Raw genomic sequence first — 22811 nt, forward strand, 5'->3', positions numbered from 1 at the left:
GAAGTTCAGTGAACATGACCTGAAATATAAAACTGACTCTAAATATAACAAAGACGCCGCTGACGTTACACTTTGTCTTCAGTTACAGTGACTCTGCAAAAAACAAAAACCCACTCACTTCCAGAAGATTTCTGAGGGACTGAGCATCCTCCCTGTGGACATGTTTCCTGTCGTGTTGTTTCCACACAGACCGGCGTTGGCCACGGCGTCACATGACCAGGGCAGTGGGCTCTGGAAGGAGCTGCCCAGGTAGTAAAAGGTCCAGGCTATGATGACGTTGTAGTAGAGACAGACCAGCGTGGACACGCACAGCATCCCGATGCCGATACCTGTGAGCAACGACAGAAGAAGAGCAGCCGAGGGACAGACGTGAGACGACAACAGGACGCTGTACTGTCGCCAGTTACTACACAGGTTCAAATCCCACCGTGTTTAGCACCAAAAATGTTGCTGCCACCTATAGGGCTGAAGTGTGTACTTCAATGTTACCGGTGTGCCAGAAATGAGAGAATTCAAAGATTACCATAATTTCTGGACTTGGTGTGAATTCTAAGATTACCATAATTTCTGGACGTTATCTTACTGTCTTTTTTTTAATAGTGGGCCTGGTTCTCTGGTTACAACTGTGAAAAAAATGTCATACCATCTGTGGCCACAAGTGGGCACCATCTACACTTCTGATAACTGAACACTGAGTCATCACCAGTGAAAAATTAACCATAAAGACTTCCTTCTAGCCACTGATCCTGGACCTGAGTCTGACGACAGTCCAGCAGGAGTTGGGGGCGGAGCTTCATCTTCCTCCACGCTCGGTGGAATTGTTTCAAAGTGAGTCGGAGGATGAATGGATTCAATTGGACAGAATCAGATCAGGAACCAGTTGAACTTGTTATATTGTTACAGGTATATATTTAGGCCGCGTTCTTTAGGCTAGTGCGTCAAGGAATTATCTTTACTGGTTAAACATTTGACTGTGTCAAAATATGTGTGAAATACATATATATATATATATATATATATGTATATATATATATAAATACACATACATGAAGTATTTAAAAGGGAACCAGCCAAAGTCTCTGGTTTTCACTACCTTTCAATAGGGGGCAGCATTTCCACACCATGATGGGTCCAGCTGCACCGTACTGGCCCAAACTCAGCTCCATGAGAAACAGAGGGACACCAGTGAAGAAGAGCATGATGAAGTAAGGGATGAGGAAGACACCTGCGAGGGGAGAGGGAGAGCGACAGGTCGGGGTAAATAATAACGACGATGATGTTCACCGGGCGACGACCTGTAGAGGCAGGTCGACTGCTTTACTGTGAGTCAAGCTCCAACATGTTTGGATGCATCGGCAGAGGAACGGAAACGATGGAAAACACAGGGAACATCACAGGATCGGATTAAGGAAGGATTTTTTTTTTGTTCCCCAATCCTGACACTGAGACTGTGGTTGTCGGCCGCAGCCTGGGAGTGTTCGTATCAAGGTGGAATAATAATGACACGGTGCACACCCAAGGGCGTAAACAGATGACTTCACTCATGCAAACCAACATTCAAAGGTCTCGGAGACGTCAGCGTGCGTGCGTGCGTGCGTGCCGACCACTCACCTCCTCCATTGCGGTAACAGAGGTACGGAAACCTCCACACGTTTCCCAGACCCACGCAGTATCCGATACAGGAGAGCAGGAACTCGTACTTCCCGCCCCACTGCTCCCTGGGTTCAACCGCCGGGGTCAGTGCAACAACTGGAGGTTGAGGGTGAAACTCCGGCTGTGGAGCAGAGGTTGGTGTGGAGGTGTGGCCGTTCTGGGTGACGGCGTGATTGTTGAAATGCACAGAGTTCTGGACGGGAAGATAGATGAGAAACGGTCAAATAAACAAAACAGACGGAGAATCAAAGAAGTAGGACAGCGGTTTGAAAAAACTAGGACCATCAGGGACAAAAAAAAAGTTACTGGTTTAAAAGCGGGATTTAAGATCGGATGACACCGAGGATGTACGTAAAGGATCTGGTTTTACCAGTGAGGTAGAGCCGAGTGTCATCGGCGTAGCAGCGAAAATGACTGTTAAGATATCAGTGTGTGAACTGATGCAGCTGAGCTTTACTTTATTATTATTATTATTATTATTATTATTATTATTATTATTATTTAAAATATGCTAATCAATGAGAAGAAGTGCAGTTTCTTCTTTCATTTTTTTTAATAAAAACGGAGAGGAAGTAGATTCTGTGGTGACAGGTAGCAGAGAGGAAGTTGGATCATCGTGACGTCAGAGCTTCTGCTTGATGTGCCGTTGTCTCTGTCTCTGTTTAAGGACAGTTTGTTTAAAAAATGACAACATATATATGATGAAAATTGACCAGAAACTCCTGTTTAAAGTCCTGCTTAGTTAAACTGTGTCCAAAACATTTATGTTGCAAATGGTGTGTTTTTGTTTGTTTGTTTGTTTAACCAACAGCCCGAACATCTCCTCTCCGAATGAGACAAAAATATAAAGTATAAGTATTTAAAAAAAACAGTACAACTCTGTGTAACTGTGTTTATTAAATAATTAAAAAAAAAACATAAAACAACCGAGAACTTTCCACCGTCCGTGTTTGTAAACAGCGGTTCTGCTACGATTGTTGCTTAATGTTATTAGTTTGAGTTTGTTTTGTTGATAAATGAAATAAAATCCACTTGTGACGTGAAATAACGTGTAAAACTTCGACCTGATCCTGTGACCAGATTGATCAGAGCAGATCTGCTCCGTAAAACGGAGTAATCCGACCGGACAGGTTGAACAGCTTCACCCCGAACACTGTTATCTTTACCCGCTGCTTTGACCTCTGCTCCTCCGGGAGCCACAGAGCTACACCGGTCAACGAACTTCTTACAAACACACACAAAATGGATCATTATCTGTTCCAAAAATAAAAATAAAAATAAAAATAAAGCCAAACCTGGCTACGGTCGCTGCTCGTTACATCCGCACTCGGCGCCGCTGTTTTACCGCTGTCGTCCTGCATTTCTCCCCGAGAGAAGAGGTGTTGTTGTCGGCACCTCTTCACGGTTTATATCCACCTTCACTCCGTCCTCATGTTCAGGGGGAAAGTCCTGCGTGAAACCGCATTGTGTTTCGCTTGGTTCACGCCGACGTTTGAAGGAGAAATGCGCAGAAAAGCCGAGGAGTCAGAGAGGAGGGCGACAGCGACAGGTAAGGAACGGCATCAGCGATGACGAGGAGGAAACGAGGCCGGTGGGCGGTGAGGTGGGCGGGGGGGGCAGGGGGGGTTAGGGAGGGCGCAGGTGCAGGAGAAGAAGAAGGAGCAGGAGGAGGAGAAGGACAACACCCTTTAAAACAAATTGTTTCCACCTTTTTTTCCAGACTTGCCAACCTCCAAACAACTTCCAAACAACGACCTCCTCTCCCGGTATCCAATATATGACGTCACGGAGGATTACAAGCAGGGGCGTACGAAGTGTTTTTCATGGACGGGGCGATGTTGATCACGACACGCACTGAAACGGCACAGTTTTTTAAAATACTTTCTTTTTTTTTTTTTACTTGCCACTGAATGAATGAATCGTGATCCAGGTGAAGGAAGAAAAACATTTATTTATTTATTTATTTGTATATCTGTAAAAAAAAAGAAAAAGAAAAAATCACCTGCAGAAATTAATGCAGGAAATAATTATTTGCACATTTAGCACCAAACCCATCATCAAAAAAGAAGAACTTTTCAGCCCAACATGCTAAGAATTGTGGTTTTGTCACCGAAATGAGAATTTTTTTTGTTGTTGACCACACATCTCAATGCAACTTCCTTAGGTGTTATGACTAAGGCAGATCTGCATCTAAAATACAGACGACCACAGACACTGGCAGCTACTGCAGCACAGGAAACAAACAACAAGCAAAGACACACACGGTCCAAACAGTGGCCCCCGAACCAGCACTTCGTTAGCATTGATCTGTGTTCTCTCGACACAGACGGATCAGGAGTGATGTTTGATTTACTTTCAGGTTTCAGGTGTTTTCTAGAACAATGTGTGTATTTATTACCAGCTGTAGTTGAAGTTGTTACAGTGGTGATAGGAAGTTGTTATTGCGCTTATAAAAACAGCGCTTCTGTCAAAAGCAATTTCCTCTCAGCCCTGTAGCAACAGGAAGTCCTGCAGTTTGCCGTCGTGTTACTTTGACTTCACTCACAGTTGTCATGTTGACCTTTTCTTCATCTTACATCTGTCCATTACTAGAACTCTGGCATTAATCACCTCCCATATACCTAATACACAAATTAAAATTACTTATAAAAATATCTACTAAAAAACACATAATCCCTGAATGATTTCCATCCACGTGACCAGAGTTAATTTTTATATTTTTATTTTTTACATTGGCACTGGGTAGAAAAACAAAGACTTTTCTGTGAGCGCAGGACACAAGATAAAAATGTTTACACGACCGTCACACATCACTGTAGAACAGGCAGAAACACCAGGAGTCATTTACAAAATATACAAAGTATTCACATGAGTATTCACTGACTCCAGTGAGAGAGAGAGTGTTTCATCAGAGTGATCACACAGACAGATTGACACAGACTTCATATCCTGTATGTGCAGCCCTCACCACCAGAGGGCACTCCTCCTTACACACAACAATGTTTTTTTTTCTTACTGCTAAAAACAACAATAATAATAATAATAAAACCAACAACGCTGTGACTAATTGTCAGAGTCAATGTCACTGTCTCCTCCGATCGACCGGAACTCTTCGCTCTCCTCATCTTCACTCAGTTGGACCTGGGACAGAACAGCCGGTCCTCTCCTCCTGCCTTCGTCTCCTTCCTCCTCCTCCTCCTCCTCATCGCTGATACCGTATTCTTCCCCGTTGCCGAGGCTGGACGGCTGCAGCTGACTCCTGCTCTCCGTTTCCTCGTAACTTCCGTAACTGACACAAAGAAAAAGAGAGAATATTTGAACATTTGGACTTTTTTCGCAGCCTTAGCCACCGATGACCTCTGACCCTAGGACTGAGTCAGTCTGATGTGAGTCATGGTGTTGGCCTTGTACCTGACGTTGCTGTCCTCCAGGTGTGCTCCGTCGGCCCCGTCTCCATCGTATGACATCATGCTCTCATCCTGCTCCATTCCCATCCGGGCCGTTTCCTGGGCCCGACGCGGAGGCTGAGGTCGGACGTTGATCTCTCTGTCCGAGTCGCTGCCGCTCTCTGACAGGTGGATGGCTGGAGGACAAAGAGACAAACACCGGTCAGTCAGGTGGACACGGAGACACCTTCCACTGTGCACGATCGTGGAGGACTGTCCTCCAGGACCTCCAGGACCTACAGGAGATTTTTCAGTCTCCCTCTTCTTCGCTGGCGTCGTCCTCTCCGTCCGACATGAGCAGGTCCTGGTACAGAACGCTGGCCTGAGCCGGACGGTTGGATCTGCCGTCGTCTCCTTCATCGTCCTCCTCGTCGTCGTCGTCGTCGTGGTCGTGCACTCGTCTGCGAGGCGGCAGCAGCATCTCGTCGTCGTCGTCGTCATCCTCCAGGTCTCCATCGGCGTCCTCCGCCTAACAGAGCGAGACGGGAGGAGAGAAAATAAAGACAGACGTTGATCAGAGGAAAATAATCGACAGCTGTGGGACAGAAACACGGAGCAGAGAGTTTTTCACTCACAGGAGCAGGAGTCTTGGGTTTGCCGTCGTCTTCCTCCTCAAAACCTTCGATGTCAACGTCCGACTCTTCTTCTCCAGGTCTCCTGCCGTGGCGGCCCTGACCAACAGGATCATAGAAAAACTGGAAACAACGAAAACTTGTGTTAAAAAAAGGCAAAAATTGGAAACTGTACAACACACACGGGAGCAGTGAGAGTTTGAGGAGGAAGTGGGAAAAGAGCGTCTGCGTCGGCCGTACCTGCCCGCCTCTCTTCTCTGAAGCAACCACTAGGGGGCCCTCAGAGAAAAGGCTGCTGGGCTGTCTGGGCAGACTCCCTGACGCCCCGCTGTCAAAGAGATCAGCAGGCTGGCCGAGCACACGCACACACACACACACACGCACACGCACACACACGGCAGAGACAGAAGGAAACGACAGGAGTGAAGGAGGATCAGGAGGAGACTGAAGTGAAGGAACTACAACAGGAAACAGGGAAGTTAAGAAAAGGTGGAGCAGAAACTGGAGTGCCGTCGTACCTGGGGTGTGTACGGCCCCGGGGTCATGGGGTCAAGACTCTCCAGGTCTGCAGCATCCAGAGCCGCCTCCTTGGCCGTGGAGATGTCCTTCTCCAACTGAGTCAAATGTTCGTCGTACTGTGGACAGGAGAGGAGACGGAGGTTACAGCAGGGGGCGCTGTTTTTGTTTGGGTTTTTTTTTTCTGGCAACAAATTTAACCACGCCCACAAAAGCAAACCGGAGTGAACCGTACCTCAGCCAGGGTCTGTTTACACACGTTGACGATCTCTAACGCCGTCTTGGTGTAAGGACTGTCTGGACCTGTGAACGACACAAAAAAACCTTATTAAAAAAAAAAATCATTAAACCACAAAGACCAGGTGTCGTAGAAAACTGACCGTTGTATTTGATGCTGTTGGCATGAACGAGAGCCACGTCTGAGAGGAAGATTTCACGGTTCTGGTATTTGTGTTTGGAAATGTTCTGTAGATTAAACACACACACACACACACACACACACACACTCAGTATTTGTGCTGAGAACGAGAACGTACGTCCTCATGCTACGTTACTTCCACGTCACCTTTCTCAGGGTCTCCAGGTCCATGGGGTTTATGATGACTTTGTAATAATCAGGGACAAACTTCTTGTTGACGGGATGATGGAACGGCCAGGACTGAGGAGGGAAGGAGGACAGATCAGGACGAGGGACAGAATCTGTCTAAAAAACATCTGACTCTGATGGTAATATATTTATAAATAAAAAAAAGAGAGAGAGAGAGAGACGACTCACATCCAGAACCACCATCATCTTCTGGGTCACGATGTTGTCCAGGATGAAGGAGAAGGCCACCTGGTCGTCGTCGTCCAGCAGAGGGTTGATGGCTTTCTCCAGCCGCACCAGTCTGTCCTCCTTCTGCACAGACACAATAAAAAGAATGGTTTTAATGTTTATTCTCAGTCTTTTCTCCATCGTACAGCCCCGTCCACTGACTGTCAGTGAAAACACAGAAGAAAACAACTCCACAAACACACACACACTGACACACACACACACTGACCTCTTTCAGCTTGGTGTCACACAGGTCCAGCATGGACTGTGCCACCTGAGTTATGGGATGTTTGGCACCTGGGCAACAAAAAAAGGCAACGTGTTGATCAATAAAAACATAAATATAATAATCTTTATCACAGTAACTTTGTCAGGTTGTTGCTCTCAGTCCCGATGTGACCTTACCATTGTAGGTGGCGCTGTTTTTCACAATAACCTCCACAGCTTCACGGAACTCGTCTCTGGATGGATACATGCGCTTGCGTACGTTCTCCCTCAGCGTCTGCAGGTCCATGGGCCGAGTGATGATCTTGTAGTAGTCCTTCACCACCTTGGCATTCACCGGAGTGTGGAACGGGTAAGTCTGCGTGGGGGGGGAGGAGGAAGAGGAGGTGAGACAGGTGTGACAGACAGGATGACATGACGGCTCAGGTGTGAGGCGGCTCACGTTGGGGTGATCGCGCATGTCGTTGATGATGCTCTCCAGCACGGAGGACAAGGTCACCATGGGGTCAGTGCGTCTGCGGTGGATGGCCTTGTGCGGCTTCTGTGACAGGAAGTAGAATTACACATCAGTCATGACGGAGGAAGGGAGTTCAGGAGGAGTTAAAACGTCACGTCAGACGCAGCAGCTCACGTTGAGATAGTCACAGTGAATGGCGCTGCCGACGCGACGTTTCTTCTTCGCTGGCAGCTGCTGCTTGGGGAACTTCAGCACCAAGGACTTCCTGCGCACTTCGTCGGCACTGAGGGAGCAGAGAACATTACAGTCTGTCTGTGTGAGAATCTGACGACACGTATCACGACATATGAAGGAAAGATTTTTTTTTATTACTAAGGAAAAAAATAAAAATAAAAATAACCAACAACATGAATATTTGACTGTTAATTTGTGATTTCTAAAAATCAATCCAATGATGTAGAACGTTGATACAGTATCAGGAAATCAAATATTGCAATATTTCAATGTACTAATATTTTCTTGCAGCCCTGCTGTGCGTGTGTTACTGCTGGTAAACACTGCGTACCTCTCTATCAGCTGTTTTCCGAGGACGATCTTCGTTCCCTCCACCTTGATCAGCTCCTCGTTGTCGTTGTGGATGACCGTCTTCTCCAGCTCCTCCTCCTGCTCCTCAGTCATGGCGACTGGGTTCGAGGGAGGTGCGTTGGTTTGATAGTAGAGTGGACAGAACTTGTTGGTCCTCATGTGTCCTATGGCTCCACACGCTCCGCACTTCAGCTAGGGAAGGAGACGAGCATTCAGAGAGGGGGAACAATTAACCTTTGTGTGCTTGACGACAACAGCGCCACACGTGGCCGAAGGTCGGCAGTTGGCTGGAGAGGAGCGAGGAGAGAGAGAGGAGCGAGGTAGTGAATGGGCAAGCTTACTTTTACCTTGAGGTCTGGTCTCTCTTTGGCCTTCTTGGCCTTCTTCTCTGGAGGACCCTTGATCTTGTCCTTTTCCTGGTTCCTCTTCAGTCTCCTCAGCTGTTCCTGAATGCGTCTGCGCTCCTTCCTCATTTCCTCCCTGTGCTGCTCATCAAAGAGGGCGAACTTACGTCTGAAGAAACGAGAGGTAAAAAAAAAAAAAATTCACAAACTGCACCAAGTCAGTAGTTATTCATTCAATCCCTATACTGATCAAACCATGACACTACACACTCTAGTACTGCACCGAGTCAGTGTTTCTACAAAAATAGTTATTCATTCAATCCCTACACTGGTCAGTGTACAGTAGGTGGCAGTATGCACCTAAACACATTGGCTGTGACCCACAAATAAACAAAGACGTCAGGACTCTACGCAGCCTAAGTGACATTCAGGTGTCGAAACGTTTAGGTATATCACCGTCTTCTTTTCCGTTTTCCTTCTCTCCTCTTCTTCCTCTCTCTTTTCCCCTCAATGAATACTGAATAATCACACAGACTTTGAAATGCCATTTTTAACCCTAGCAAATTTTCAGAATTTTTTTTTTCTGACTCAGTGTTTTCCTGTTGTCTAGTTCAGGTTCTTTAGAACTTTTAACAGGAACATGAGAACCGTTCACCTCCTTCCGTCTCCTCTCTCCTCCTCTGCTCTGGTCCAGCAGTTAAAGAACAGTTGGCATCAACGCTGCACAACTGCCTGCTTCTACATTAAAGGATTGTGGAAATTATAAAGGATCTAAGGGGCTTTGGTTTCCTCCTTTGACTCGGCTCAGTGTTGACTGTTGTTCAGGAAGTGACTTCAAACCAGGGCCATTTTGAATGTGAACTTTTCACAGGGCAGATTTTTTAAAATTTAAACATTTTCTTAAGTCATAATGAATTTGGTGGAATGGAGAAGGAACTTAAAACGTTTACATGAACTCGTCGTCCTTGGTGGTTCTGATCCGCATGTAGGCGTCGATGACCGCAGCCTTGCGCACTGTCTCACAGCGGACGTACTCCTTTCCGTCCTCGTCCCTGAAGGTGCGGTAGATCTTCAGGCGCCTCCCGGTGGCCGAGGAGTTGAGGCTGGTGACGGAGGAGGTGTCGTCGTCTTTGTGTGAACTCGTGGACAAGGAACTGGCTGAAGTGGAGAAGAAAAGAAGACAAAAAAAACCAATGACTTTGTTTTCATACTTTCACGTCTGTAGAACGTTGGAGTCAAACGCAGACGTACACAGGCCTTTGCGTCGCTCCTTGCGTCCTTTGTTGTCCCGGTCGCTCTCTTCTCCCATGAGCATCCTCTGCAGTTCCTTCCTCTCCTGCTCCTCCCTCTCCCGGGACAGCTGGGAGCTGGTCTTCTTGTTCTGCAGCATGTTCTCGATGTTCTTCCCCATCTCCTCAAAGTCACTGTCTTCTGCTGAGCTGCTGTCGGTGTCGGTGGACAGAACCTCAGTGGACTCCAGTACTCTGTGGAGGACGGACAACCACGTCAGTAACACACACACACACACACACACAGGTCATTAAAAATAATACCACATTTCCTGAATGAAGTCCTCACTTGTTCTGCAGGTCAAAGATTCTCTGACACTCCTCCTTGTAGCGCTCCTGATGTTCGGCCACGGAGAAACGAGACCCCCGGGCGAATTTGCTCATGGGCCCCTCGCCTGAACGCGCCTGCTCCGTGGACATGGTCCTGACTACGTCAATCACTTCCCAGCGAGAGAGTTTCTTGATCTGAAAAGAACAGGATTTTTAATCTGAGGCAGATTATTTTTTTAATGTTAAAACATTTTTTAATCCAATCACAGTCCTGATGAAAGTCAATCAAAGAAGGTTCCTACTTCCTCCTCTGGAACGCCGAACTTGCGCAGCAGCTGCTTGGCGTTCTTCAGAGAGAGCCTCCTCAGGTCGGCGTCCGTTCCCGTCACCGTCTTCTTCACCTGTTGCGGCTCTTTGTCGTCCTGAAGAAACAAACAGGATCAGCGTTCTGACACGGGAACCAACCCGTTGATGCAGAACCCTCGGTGGAGCCGCACCAACCTTCTGCTGCGTGGGCTTGTTGGGCACTTTGACGTAGGAGAAACCTTCTCCACAGCCCGTCGGGTCAGCCACGCCCGTGACCTCCAGGAGACATTTCCCCTTCATGGCGGAAATGAAGGCTCTCGTGGTGTTCCACGGAGCTGTTCGCACCTGGGATTAAAGAGACAGAACCAGAGTGAGTCTGGAAAAGTTCCCTGTGGAACGCCCGCCCTTCAGAGTGAATCCGTACCTCGTCGTCAATCTTCATCTGGAAGTCCTCCTCGTTCTCCTCCTCTGGGGCGAAGAAGGACTTCTCACCGTAGCCAGCGTCCTGAACAGACGGAGGAACGTCATGGTAACAGGGTTCTCACCAGAGTCTACGACTACGGCAGCATTCGTGAGAGGACGGCACAGTTACCTTCAGCCTCTGCTCTGCCACTAACATGCTGTAATAGGCACAGCACTGCTCTGGAGACACCACGGCCCGGATTTCCTCTTCTGTGGGTAATCTGAAGTCGGGCTTCAGCACCCACCAGTTGGAGTCCATCCCTGGAATGAGTCCATGAACAGAAGCTTCAATAATAAAAAAAAAACCCTGTCTTTTACATTTTAAATAATAAATATTAGTGAGTGTCAAAATGAGACAATGGTCACGATAATTCATTTGTGAAATTAATCAGACAAAATATTTGAAACACATTTTAACCCATGAACAGAACGACACACACTATGGATCAATAATCAACTTATTTACAGATAGATTAGACAGAACTTTATAAATAAAGAGCTTTCATTTCTGGACTATTCAGATCATTATTCCGTCGCGGCGTCTGGTTTTGCCTCATGCAGCAGACTCTTACCTGTGCGTTTGAAGTCGGCACACAGCTTCAGTCGTTTCCTGATGCTGCTCTCGGAGTGCGAGGGAAAAGCTTTCTTTATGTCCTCCATGCGGATTCGGCGCGGCCGGTCTTTGCTCTTCCAGAACAATCTGTAAATAAACACCTGCACAACAGCAGACCTGACAGCTCAGCACTGAGAAGACGGGGTTCTGGAGGAGACCTGGGTTCATTCAACACACCTGCAGGAAGTCTCTGATGTGTGTGTTGGCCCGTTTGGAGTTGGGTCCAGGGACTTCAAAGAGGGGACACTCCTGACCCACCACGAAAATGTCCACAATGTCTCTGATGTAATAGCCGTGTCTCGTCCGCAGAACCAGGAAGTCCGTCTCCCGCATTTTATGCAGGTAGATCGGAGCACGGAAAAGATTGTTCTCAAAGGCCTGGGAGCAAAAAAAAAAAAAATCAGAATCATTTACCTCCTGGTGATTCAAGTTTGAAGAGATTTTTTACTTAAATCTAAGACAGCGCTGACCTGGAGCAGCTGTCCAGGATGAAGGGAGCCCAGGAAGGGAGACGTGTGACAGTAGATGGTCTCTCCGTATTTACAGTCTGGAGCTCCAGGGTCCTTCCCTGGTTTCTGTAAACAAATAAAGGCCAGTGTTGTTTACAACAAACAACAAATCTGCAGCAGCACTGGAGTCGTCTAATATAAAACAGCTACATCATTAACTTAACGAACTAAAACTAAGTTACCGTCGAGTCCAGAGATTAGGTTCAAGTGACAGAGAAAGTTCAGCCTCACCCTTTTGTAGTAGTTTTTGATCTTGGTTGCCATGCCGACTTGCATGATGAGCGGCGCGTACTCCTCGCTGTACTCCGCCAAGATCACGTCTCCATCCTTTCCAGTCAGGTCCTGTGATGTTCTCATGAAGAACATGTCTCCTCCGCCCGACGCCTGTCGTTCCTGTTCTCTCATCTGGACAAAAAAAAACAAACAAACATTCACACATTGAATAAAAGAACAAAAAAACTGTTCCATCAATTTCTAAGTAATAACAATAAATTAATTCTAGTTATGAATGCTAATAATGATGTCTTTTCTCCACCTTGGCCTTCTTCTTGATGTGTTTGAGCAGCGGCTGGACAGGATGTGGACCGGGCTGAGCCAGAGCTCCAAACGAATACTTCTTCAGAGCCGGGCGATGGAACTGGCGCAGCTTCATTGGACCCATGTGAGTGGGGAAGAACGGCTGCCTCAGCTCCAGAGCTGGGATAGAGTGCTGTAGAAAAGATAAAAGTTGGTCTTTAAAAAAAAACAAAAACAACCAAACACTCATCACATCAATTGCCGTGGAGACAGATTTAACTCTGTAGTTCAGACGCTTCTGTCGAGGAACCAGTGAACCATAAGTTTGTCCAGTTTCAGTTTCATTTTAAATGTTTAATTCTGTGCATGTTTCTAGAGTGTAAATAGTTGAATTATTAAGTCGTGAAGTCGTTAAAAATCCACCAACACCTTTCCATCACGACACTGCCTTCCCTCTTCACTAAGAATTTTTACCTGGATGATGTTTCCACCAAAGGTTGCCCTCAGTCCCTGCTGTTTGGGATAGTAGAACTCGTCGTTGGAGAGGTTCCACGGATCCTTTATCTCAGGTTGTGACATGTTCTGAAAAAAAAAGGGAAGGAAAAAAAAAACGTTAGTCAAACTGCGTATGGTAACTGTCACTGATTCTGATTCTGTTCGGGGCGAGGTTCAACATGTGGTTTACGTGACGTGTATGATTCTTCACACCTGCTGAGGTTCGTCCTTTATCACTCCCGTCTTTCCCAGCAGGATGCGGCTCTTCTTCAGCGCTGGCTCTTTCTTGTTTTCTTTGGACGGTGAGTGCGAAGTCATTTCCTCTTTTTCGTCTGGAATTTCTAAAACGACGGTCATCGTCGGGTGTGCTCATCACATCAATTGCCGTGGAGACAGATTTAACTCTGTAGTTCAGACGCTTCTGTCGAGGAACCAGTGAACCATAAGTTTGTCCAGTTTCAGTTTCATTTTAAATGTTTAATTCTGTGCATGTTTCTAGAGTGTAAATAGTTGAATTATTAAGTCGTGAAGTCGTTAAAAATCCACCAACACCTTTCCATCACGACACTGCCTTCCCTCTTCACTAAGAATTTTTACCTGGATGATGTTTCCACCAAAGGTTGCCCTCAGTCCCTGCTGTTTGGGATAGTAGAACTCGTCGTTGGAGAGGTTCCACGGATCCTTTATCTCAGGTTGTGACATGTTCTGAAAAAAAAAGGGAAGGAAAAAAAAAACTAGTCAAACTGCGTATGGTAACTGTCACTGATTCTGATTCTGTTCGGGGCGAGGTTCAACATGTGGTTTACGTGACGTGTATGATTCTTCACACCTGCTGAGGTTCGTCCTTTATCACTCCCGTCTTTCCCAGCAGGATGCGGCTCTTCTTCAGCGCTGGCTCTTTCTTGTTTTCTTTGGACGGTGAGTGCGAAGTCATTTCCTCTTTTTCGTCTGGAATTTCTAAAACGACGGTCATCGTCGGGTGTAAATGTTAGAAAAATGTTAAGAGAAGGAGCGATGGTTTGAAAACTGATTTTTGGTTTTCGGTCTAAACTACCCAGGATGATATTCTCGTCGTTAGGATCCAGTGTGAGAACAGGCGGCATGAGGAGGTGATCCATCTCCTGGTCGTCCCAGATGATGTTGTCCTCCCAGCGTCCGTACACCAACTCTTCGTTGTCGATGGGAAAAATGGAAAACCAGGGACAGTCGTCTTCGTGCGAGGCTGCAGTGACGGAGACACAAATAAACAAAAAGCGAACATTTAAAAATATATATAATGATAAGCTTTACATTTTTGATGTAAAACGAAAAATAAAAACAACAAAAAAACTCACTCTGACTATCGTGGATGTTTTTGTCCCGTTTGGAAGCAGAGAGTGTGGAGGCCTTGGGCATGGGGGGAGGCGTGGGAGGCACCAACTGGGAATTACTCCTGACCAGACCTACAACACAGGTCAATTTTATTTTAAATAAATAAATACTAAAAATCAGTGTTTTGGTCTTGAGATAACAGTGACCTTTTTGACCTTAGAAACACAACAATAAACAAACACTGTATCGAGCTGTGAAACACAGTAGAGGCAGCGTCAACCGTTAGGCCTGTTTTGTTTTTGTTTCCTGAACAGGAAGTCATGTGGTGTTAAATTACTAGATTAATTAATGCATTAATCAATAAAACAGAAAAATAAATCTGGACCAATGGGAACAAAGACGACCAGAGCCAATCAGAGCTGAACTAATGAATTAAAATGGAGGAGAGATGAAGTCGAGTCTAAACCGACACAAGTTAAAGCGTCACTTTCGTCTTCCTGAGATCGCACCTTGCTGAGCGTTGTAAGCGTTGGCGTTGCGTGTCATGCTGGACGGCAGCCATCCAGCCAGACTGGCTCTCTGAGTCTTGGTGCCTTTGTGTTTCACGTCTTCTCCGTTCCAGATGATATCGTCCTCCCACTGCAGCTGAGTGACCATCAGGAAGAGCTCGTTCTCCAGCGCCGTCTTTTCTTTGTCCCTCTCTTCGTCGTCCCTGACGTCGCCGCTGTCATCTAGAGTCTGGACCTGGAGATTTAAAGCCGACATAGTTAGTCCACTTCCTCACACTCACTTCATCACCAGTTTTGTGCCGGCGTCCTGATCTAAGTACCTCCAGCACAGGCTCTGGGATTTCTTTACACGGTTCCTGCGCCGGCTCTTCACTGGACGACTTTTCCTTTAATTTGAACCCGTAGTTGAAGTTGCTTCCATCTTCGGGGATTCCCAGCATATCGTACCAGAGCTGAGCCGGTCCGTAGCGCCACTCTGCGACTCTGGGCCGAGACTCGATCTCCTTGTCCCCATCGCCACAGGTCTGTGAAAACTTGGATTCCACTGGAGCCATCATGGTTATCTGGATAAGACGGGTTAAAAAAAAAAAAAGACATTACTATAGAGCAGACCTTAAAGCAGTGATCAACTGTTGGCCCAGGGACCAAAGCTGGCCCACCAAATCATCCAATCCATGACTGGATTCCAAAATAAACATTTAATAATAATGTGATTTTTACTCCATGTTATTAGAATGTCCTACTGAAACTACAGTCCAGCCCTGCTTTAGAGTGACAGGACGCCCTGTGGACAGGTGTCTTGTAAGGTTTACCTCGTCATCAGAGAGACACTGCTCTGGAGGAGGAGCAGCAGCGTATTCGTAAATCCACCCAGACTTCTTCTCCTCAGCCTGCTCCGTGGCCTCTCCCTCTGGAGGAGGTGTTCCAGGTAAAGGGTCCCGGTGTTTCCGCTTCTTCTTCCTGCGAGCGCTTCTCCACACAGACGGCATGCTCTTCCCAGGTCCGAACAGACGCAGGAACCTCAGCACCTGAGGGTATCCATGCAGGTATTAGATGTCAAAGCAACAACAGGGAACAATATTGTTCAGTGAGTCTGAAGTTGAAGCTCGTTGAGTGTGAAGCTGCGTTACCCGTCCAGGTCTAAACTCTGGGAAAAGCTCCGTCACACCCGGCAGCGCCTTGGCTGCATCTTTCTGCATGATACCAGCGAGTGGGAGGGTGAGCCTGTCTGGTGACCCCGACCCGGAGCCCTGACAGGGACGATCGGCCTCTGACTCGGAGTCTGAGGAGCTGCTGAAGTCCACTTTCTCAGCAGTAGAAGACGGTGCGATAATGGAAGGCAGGATGATCCCATCTCCCTCCTCCGCCACAACTAGAAACCGACCAGAACAGACGTGAAGTTAAATCCTGTCACCAGTTTGTAGATGCAGATTTGTTGAGTTATCTCATTGGAGAGTTAAACCTTCGACTGTTGGATCGTCCGTATCAGCAGAGAGTCAAACGTCCTCCCCCTTCCTTACCTTCCTTACCATTGGTGGTCTGACACACAGGTTCGTCCTTCTTCACAGGTGTGGACTGATTTGGAGGCGGTGGAGGAGGCATGAGCTTAGAATCGATATCTTCACAGTCTGCGTCATAGTCATCGTCATCATCTGGGATGAAACAATAATTTAGAGGAAAGTTTAGGCCCAACTCAGCATAAAGCTGGTCCACCTACAATAGAAATGTATTTTCTTTCACCAAGACTTATTTTCTAAAAGAAACAAAAATGTCCTCAAGCCACATATTAGCCACTAAAAATATCATTCAAACAGGAAAGAGGAGAAGGAGTCAAATCTTCAGTTTGCTGTTCATTTACCTGTTTTTCTGTTTGGCTGTAAAGAGCCCATGGCCTGACGATACTTCCTGGGCTCGTCCTCAGCCACTTCAGTGATGTCAGAATAATCAACTGCATCGTCGGTGCTTTTCACCCAACCTGAAAAAATAAAATCCAACATGAGACACTATTCTGCTCCAATGTGCACAAACGAACACTACGTTCCTTCACATACCATCTGTATCCACACCACCAGAGTCTCTGCCGTCCTCTTCATCCTCCTCATCATCATTGGCTGTGATCTCTGTAATGAGTGAGCCTAAACCCAGGGTACCTAAACCAGCGAGATGCTTTTTCGACTCCTGAAACAAAAAGAAATGATCAAAATACGTTAGCCATCATTAAAAATATAAAAAACTAAAATATTTTGGTTTTCACAACAAAACTTTCTGAAAAAAAAAACTGACATCCCCATGTCCCCTGTCGTCCTCCAGTTGTCCATCTTCATTGATGTTTCCAAAAAGAAAACCAGTGATGGAGAAAGGACGGTCTTGATCTTCATCACTGTCCGAGTCCGACATCCTGGAAGGTGAAAAAAATAACAAAAAAGGCCTTTAGACACTAAAACGCAACATTATATACTTTAAGCTCATCTTCTTGTTTTTAATAGAAAAGCACAATATTATCCATGTGAAAAGGAAACGTGAAAAAACGTAAAACTTGTGGACAAAGTCAAAACTTCATGGTCATAAACTTTCGCTCAGAATAAACAATTATTAAAACGTTTCTGCAATAAAATTCTAAAGTATAACTTCTTGTTTTCATCGAGTTCATATTTATAGTTAGTTTAATAGTTTTATTGTTTATTCGGGTTTGAACGTGTATGATGTAAATACGCCCCAACATAAACATTAGCTCCGCCATTTAACACTGGACTATCGCGTTTACTGCATTTTACTAACAAATTAAATGACACTAAATGTTGAAAAGCGAGTTGATAATTTAAGACTTCCACTTACCTGACGTGACTCCGCTTCTAATCAGTAGGTTAGACTTTATCCAGCCTGACGCTTTCACTTAAGGCTTAGCAATCGCTTGCTAGCCTCCTGGAGCTGCACAACTGTGATAAATATCTGCTGAACTACAGTTGTTTCTGTACACGCTTCGTTCCTATCAAAGCGATAGCGTGTAGTTAAATGTTTATTACAATTAGCGCAAATAACAGCAGTCGAAAACACGTCTGATTGGCACTAAATCGTGTTTATTTTGGTCTCTACCACTGCCAGAGCGATGCTAGCATCACTAGCTGGCGGTACGGTACGAGTGACCCGGAAGAACAATATGAGACGTTCAGGGACTGTTAGGAAATTTGCTGTATACGAGATGGTCATTGTGACGTAGATTCTGTGTTATTAGAGTCCATTTTCTATGTAAACGTCAGTGACTGTTAGAAGGAACATTAATATAAAAGATAATGGCACGAAGTCCCAACTGAAACCAAATGGCTTCTTGACGGCAAAGGTTGAATGAACGAATACGAACACGGCGACAAAGACATCAAGGGAATCTGGAAGAAGCACTTGTTGAAATCGATTTTTACTATTTTCCTTTTTTTCCCCCTTTTTTAAACGATCGTGTTTGTATAAATAAACTTTGTTCTTTTTTATAATAAAGTATCGTGCGCGTCATTGTCGCTGTAAAATGGGTTAAGAGCGACCTCTATAGACCGCCCTACCAAACAGTTTACCCTGTCCGTTACACATTAATAAAAAGATCGGCGGCTTATTTTAATAGGAAATCCACCCCGGGATTTTTCAATATGGAACCACTAGAGTGACACGGGGAAAAACTTATAAGTTTCAGGTGAACAGAAACGTTTATTTATTTATATTTTCCCCATGTCCCTTTAGGGGCTGCGTATTTTTCCGTAACGGGGTTCGGTTTGTCAAGTATTTCTTTGCTTCTCCATCAGTACCTTACCTTAACCATTCAAAACCCGTATACAAATAAAAATAAAACCAATAAAGTTGAACTCACATCATCATTTTTGCCAGTTTTAATAATTTTTTAAAACACTTTGGAAAAAAAGTACAAAATTGATCCTGGATGCCACAGTATGAAAGCAGCCCATCGATGTAAGGTGAAGGGTGTGTGTGTGTGTGTGTTCTGTTTTTAAAAATCCTCTTCTACTGACATGATGATTGTGACCGGCCTCACCATATACATACTGCACTCACTAAACAGGTACAAGCAACAGTTTAAATACAATGGCCGACCCCAGTGATACATTTACAAGTGATTCTTAAAAAAATATGAAATAAAAGGAGAGAGGAAAAAAAAAAGAGGAAACTTTTGACCACCACACCATCTGGCAGTAAAACCATGCAGTACGACCGTTCCACCAGAGAGAAACAGCAAAGTACTGTGAGCTGTCACACAGTGAGAGAGCGCAGCCAAGAGGTGTCTCTTTGTCAGACAGTCTTTCAAAGTGTTCATTGGTTTTTTTATTGTGTGTTTGTAACAGAGAGAGACCCAGAGAAAGTTTCTACTGTTGAGCAGCAGCTTAGTGGTCACCTTTCTCTCGTTTGCATAAATTATAAAATTGCACGGGGTCTCCGCTGAGGAAAAAACCCGTCTTCCACAAGTCGCATCCATTTAGAAAAATATAACTAACTGCTATTGAAAGAAAACCCCAAAAATTCAGGGTGTTCTGTATCTATGTTGTGAGGAAATAAAAAAAGGCTAAGAAATACGGTTGAATAAATAAATCGCATGATATCCGTAAAAACCAGGTGGACAGGTCATGATCCACGTGTGAACACCATGCTTTTTTGTTTTGGCCCGGCAGTGTTTGAAAATGAGAGCTCCCCTCTCCGCTCCACCACATCCCAATAACCAGAAGAGACGTTGACGTAAAATATCTAAAACCTGTTGACGTGTAGAGAAAGACCGGTTCAACATTTCTTTCCCCGTGTACGACGTGGCCTCTGGAGTAAATAATCAATGATGGTGACGGAGACTTTCAGAGCTTAACACCAACGAAGCGTCCACCCTCTCGTGGGATCCCCTCCGGCCGACCTAATGTTATGGCAACAGCAGGGAACTTCCTGTCCGGTCAAACTTTTTTCCTTTAGAGAGAGCGGCCACTTGTTTCATCAACTCCCTGTTCTTGGACTGTGGAGAGAAACGAAACAGAGTGAGATTCAAGTGCTGGTGATCAAGGATAATGGAAAAATCCAGACGTTCACCAACCAACGATGGCGGACGCTTGTCGTTTGTATAACGTGTACATTTGCTGTGTTTGTTTTTCACCTGTTGCTGCTCCATTGCTTCTTTGTGCGACTTCTCCATCTGATTCATCTTCACCCTCATGTTGGTTTCCTGATACTGAAAGTCGGCCTTGAGCTCAGTGAGCTGGAGCAGAGATTTATAATCAATACATCATCAAAATAGTCCATGGTCACCGGAAGGTCAAGTGACGCCCTACCTTTCGGTCCTTCTCCAGGATGGTCTGATCTCTTTGCTGCAGGAGTCTCTTTAGTGACATCACTTCCTCTTTGAGCTGGCTGATGAGGATAAAGTTGTCTGTCCCTCCACTGTCCATAGACTGAGTGATGGAACTGCTGAAGAAGACACGAGGAAAACACATCAGTCCATGTTCTAGCTTCTGGGATTATACAGAACAATACTGATAAACAATCATAGTTCATCGTCTTCCACACCTGTCTCCGTTGGATGGCTTCATCTCCAGTTTTGGTTTCTTCTTTGGAGTCTCCTTCTGGATTGAAGACGATTTATGGCTTCACAGAAACATTGGAGACCAACAGTGTGAGCTTCAAATGCCACAAATAAACCGTTTTTAAATAAACAGTGTCAGTGAAAAAGATTTGGTGGAGTTTTACCTCTGCTTCCACAGTCCCTGCTCCTGCTCAGGGCTCAGACTCCCACTCAACCTGTAACGGACGGAGGAGATTGGCAGCACGGCAAACAAACAGACAGCATCCTGGATGAAAGTCCGGGGGGTGGGGGGGTGACTTACTTGTGGTGAGAACTGCTGTGCCTATGTTGGTGTTGGTGATGATGGTGAGGTCTGGAGTGGTGGTCTTTCTCGTTTAGGGACGACGAAGAGTTGGAGGAGCCGAAGCCCTTCCTCTGCTCCTTGGTCTTCTGCAGGACACGGCGGTAGGACAGAGTGCAGAGCCAGCACAGTAGTTTTCCGTCCACCTGTAGGAGACGGGCGCTGATGATGGTCTGAATCACATGACCAGTGGCTAACCTGTCTATAGGTGCGTCTGTTTTATACCTTTCTCCTGCCCTCCTCCTTCCTGTCGAAGGCGCACTGCTGTTTGCACTGCTCGCAGGTCTGTGGAGGTCCGTATTTCTTCTCTGAGTTGGTACAACGCTGACACTTTGTCCCGATGAACGCTGCAATGATGTTACAGTACTGACAGGGCTTGGGCTGCAAGGAACACAAACGACACATCGGTGAATTTCCCATAAAAAAAATGCCCCAAAAGTTTTAAAACAGTTCTGTAACTTTAAATCCTATTGAGACTAAAATAGACAGTAATGCAGGAGGAGGGAACACACACCAACCCGTGGTGCTTTTATTTCACACTATAAACTCTAGTGAAGAAACAATAAGAGACGGATGTGACTCACGGTTCCAAACTGTTTGACATTCTGGGCACATTTCTTGCAGATCGTATTGGTTTTGCTGTAAAAGACAAACTGATATTCAATACCCAAAATAATACACGGTTAACTAGAGGTAACTAGATGTGAAAATGTGGAACTGCCTACCTTTCCTGCTGGAATTCAGATCGGCAGTACGTGCACTTCACAATGGGGTGTGCGATGCGACACTCCTATAAATCAGAAAACACACAAACAAAAGATTTGTTGACTTAGATGTGGTTTAGAGATCACAGGCACCGACATGAGACAAAGTAAAGTAAAACAAACTGGTCTGTTTGTCAGATTCAGTTAGCACATTATTAAATCAGTGATGACGTCAACACCAGGGTCAAACACTTGACACCTGATGTGTGGCTCAGTATTTAGGGATAAACGTTTTGTTTTGTTTTTTTGCCTCCACCCTAAATCAACAGGTGTTGTTTTCCTGCCTTATTGATCACTTGAACATCACACTTCACTTTTTTTTTTTTTAATGAGCCGTGTTTTTCTGAAGCTCTGCACGAGCATCGATCTTCCGGTTTGGTTTAATTTTAAAACTTATTCTTGTTGTTTTTACAACAGTGGTAAACATTGTTCTACTATGTTGCTCAGTAATGTTCGTGTGAACTAATTAGAGTTTCTTAGTCTATTTGCGCGCACAGTTTTGTAAGGACAAAATGCTGTTACATAATCGGAGCTGGACTAACTTGCTGCATGCCGGAAAACAGCATCACGCCCTGACGAGGAAAAAGGGAAAAAAAACAACAACAAAGTTGTGTCTTCCAGCTCGTGGCTGTTTTGTTTCTTCTCACGCGGGACATACCTTGCACAGTTGCTGGCCCTGGGACAGCTCTTCGAAGGGATACCGCTGGTTACACTTGGTGCAGGCGTACAGAGCCGACGTTGCCATTCTCGCTGCCAAACTCAATGTCACCGAGCTCGAAGAAGCTGTGGTGTCGTTCCCCTGTTCACTGGAGGCTGCAGTGGCGCCGTCACCTTTCCTACCCGCCTGTTAATGGAGACCTGAGAGCGCACGGAATGCTGGCATCCAGCGTTAGCTAGCGCTAGCACGGAGATAGCTGTTAGCAGCAGGGAGCAAGCGAAGAACAATAAACTCCAAAATATCCAGGCTTTCGCGGATCGAGTGCTGCCCGAACGGGCTGGGCTGATGTCGCTTGGTAGTTTTCCCTTCACATACGAACCACTTTACCGCTAATCGGCTGGTTGTAGCCGGGTTCGAATGTATCCTCGCCGAGAAAGGTATTTTCCTGTTTTCCTTCTCTCTTTTTGTATTAACGCCGTCGTCATGTAACCGGAAGTGGCATACACGTCTCAACGAAAAAGGAAACCTATCGCGACATTTTTGTTAGCGGGATTTACAGTTTAAAATGCTCCAAACCAATCAGATTTCTCGGATTATTCAGTT

General features: G+C 45.7%; 3 protein-coding genes across 4 annotated transcripts in view; all 3 read right to left on the reverse strand.

The window, feature by feature from the left end:
* Window positions 1–3248, reverse strand: part of slc6a7 (solute carrier family 6 member 7) — a 7688-nt gene extending 4440 nt beyond the window's left edge. Inside the window, 4 exon segments of the mRNA XM_008333140.3 lie at window positions 119–329; window positions 1094–1225; window positions 1612–1846; window positions 2949–3248. Of these exon segments, the coding sequence (XP_008331362.1) occupies window positions 119–329; window positions 1094–1225; window positions 1612–1846; window positions 2949–3014 (644 nt within the window). The 5' untranslated portion in view covers window positions 3015–3248.
* A 1110-nt stretch (window positions 3249–4358) lies between these two features.
* Window positions 4359–17101, reverse strand: taf1 (TAF1 RNA polymerase II, TATA box binding protein (TBP)-associated factor). The gene is made up of 37 exons (XM_025066003.1): window positions 16944–17101; window positions 16751–16867; window positions 16413–16544; window positions 16023–16264; window positions 15705–15920; window positions 15213–15455; window positions 14893–15127; window positions 14407–14514; window positions 14127–14294; window positions 13902–14029; window positions 13670–13777; window positions 12597–12770; window positions 12293–12466; window positions 12023–12127; window positions 11730–11930; window positions 11512–11653; window positions 11070–11200; window positions 10902–10982; window positions 10673–10822; window positions 10474–10593; window positions 10191–10366; window positions 9864–10096; window positions 9563–9770; window positions 8616–8781; window positions 8249–8460; window positions 7858–7966; window positions 7669–7767; window positions 7407–7584; window positions 7231–7298; window positions 6963–7085; window positions 6753–6845; window positions 6568–6652; window positions 6423–6490; window positions 6190–6306; window positions 5675–5794; window positions 5065–5568; window positions 4359–4942 (listed from the first exon to the last, which is right to left on the reverse strand). The coding sequence occupies exons 2-36, from the start codon at window positions 16779–16781 to the stop codon at window positions 5350–5352; spliced, it is 5163 nt and encodes a 1720-aa protein (XP_024921771.1). The 5' UTR covers window positions 16782–16867; window positions 16944–17101; the 3' UTR covers window positions 4359–4942; window positions 5065–5349.
* A 1648-nt stretch (window positions 17102–18749) lies between these two features.
* fam76b (family with sequence similarity 76 member B) lies at window positions 18750–22735 on the reverse strand. Of its 2 annotated transcripts, none has more exons than XM_025066005.1 (10): window positions 22209–22735; window positions 21512–21576; window positions 21371–21425; window positions 21012–21167; window positions 20748–20932; window positions 20611–20661; window positions 20431–20508; window positions 20196–20328; window positions 20021–20122; window positions 18750–19882 (listed from the first exon to the last, which is right to left on the reverse strand). In XM_025066005.1, the coding sequence occupies exons 1-10, from the start codon at window positions 22293–22295 to the stop codon at window positions 19793–19795; spliced, it is 1002 nt and encodes a 333-aa protein (XP_024921773.1). In that variant the 5' UTR covers window positions 22296–22735; the 3' UTR covers window positions 18750–19792. The 2 variants fall into 2 exon arrangements, with proteins under 2 accessions (XP_024921773.1, XP_008331365.1); XM_008333143.3 differs by having other exon boundaries at window positions 20196–20331; window positions 22209–22734.
* Between the last annotated feature and the right edge of the window lie 76 nt (window positions 22736–22811).

This window comes from Cynoglossus semilaevis, chromosome 19, assembly GCF_000523025.1.
Source record: "Cynoglossus semilaevis isolate Cse_v1.0 chromosome 19, Cse_v1.0, whole genome shotgun sequence".
Taxonomy (NCBI): Eukaryota; Metazoa; Chordata; class Actinopteri; order Pleuronectiformes; family Cynoglossidae; genus Cynoglossus; species Cynoglossus semilaevis.

Coding starts and splice junctions, on each gene's coding strand:
- taf1 (XM_025066003.1), bottom strand. CDS start 16,781: ATGGGCTCTTTACAGCCAAACAGAAAAACAG. Junction 12,128..12,292: donor TCAAAAACTACTACAAAAGG/GTGAGGCTGAAC, acceptor ATTTGTTTACAG/AAACCAGGGAAGGACCCTGG. Junction 11,931..12,022: donor ATCCTGGACAGCTGCTCCAG/GTCAGCGCTGTC, acceptor TTTTGCTCCCAG/GCCTTTGAGAACAATCTTTT.
- fam76b (XM_008333143.3), bottom strand. CDS start 22,295: ATGGCAACGTCGGCTCTGTACGCCTGCACCAAGTGTAACCAGCGGTAT. Junction 20,933..21,011: donor AGGAGGAGGGCAGGAGAAAG/GTATAAAACAGA, acceptor CGTCTCCTACAG/GTGGACGGAAAACTACTGTG. Junction 20,123..20,195: donor TCCTGGAGAAGGACCGAAAG/GTAGGGCGTCAC, acceptor TCTCTGCTCCAG/CTCACTGAGCTCAAGGCCGA.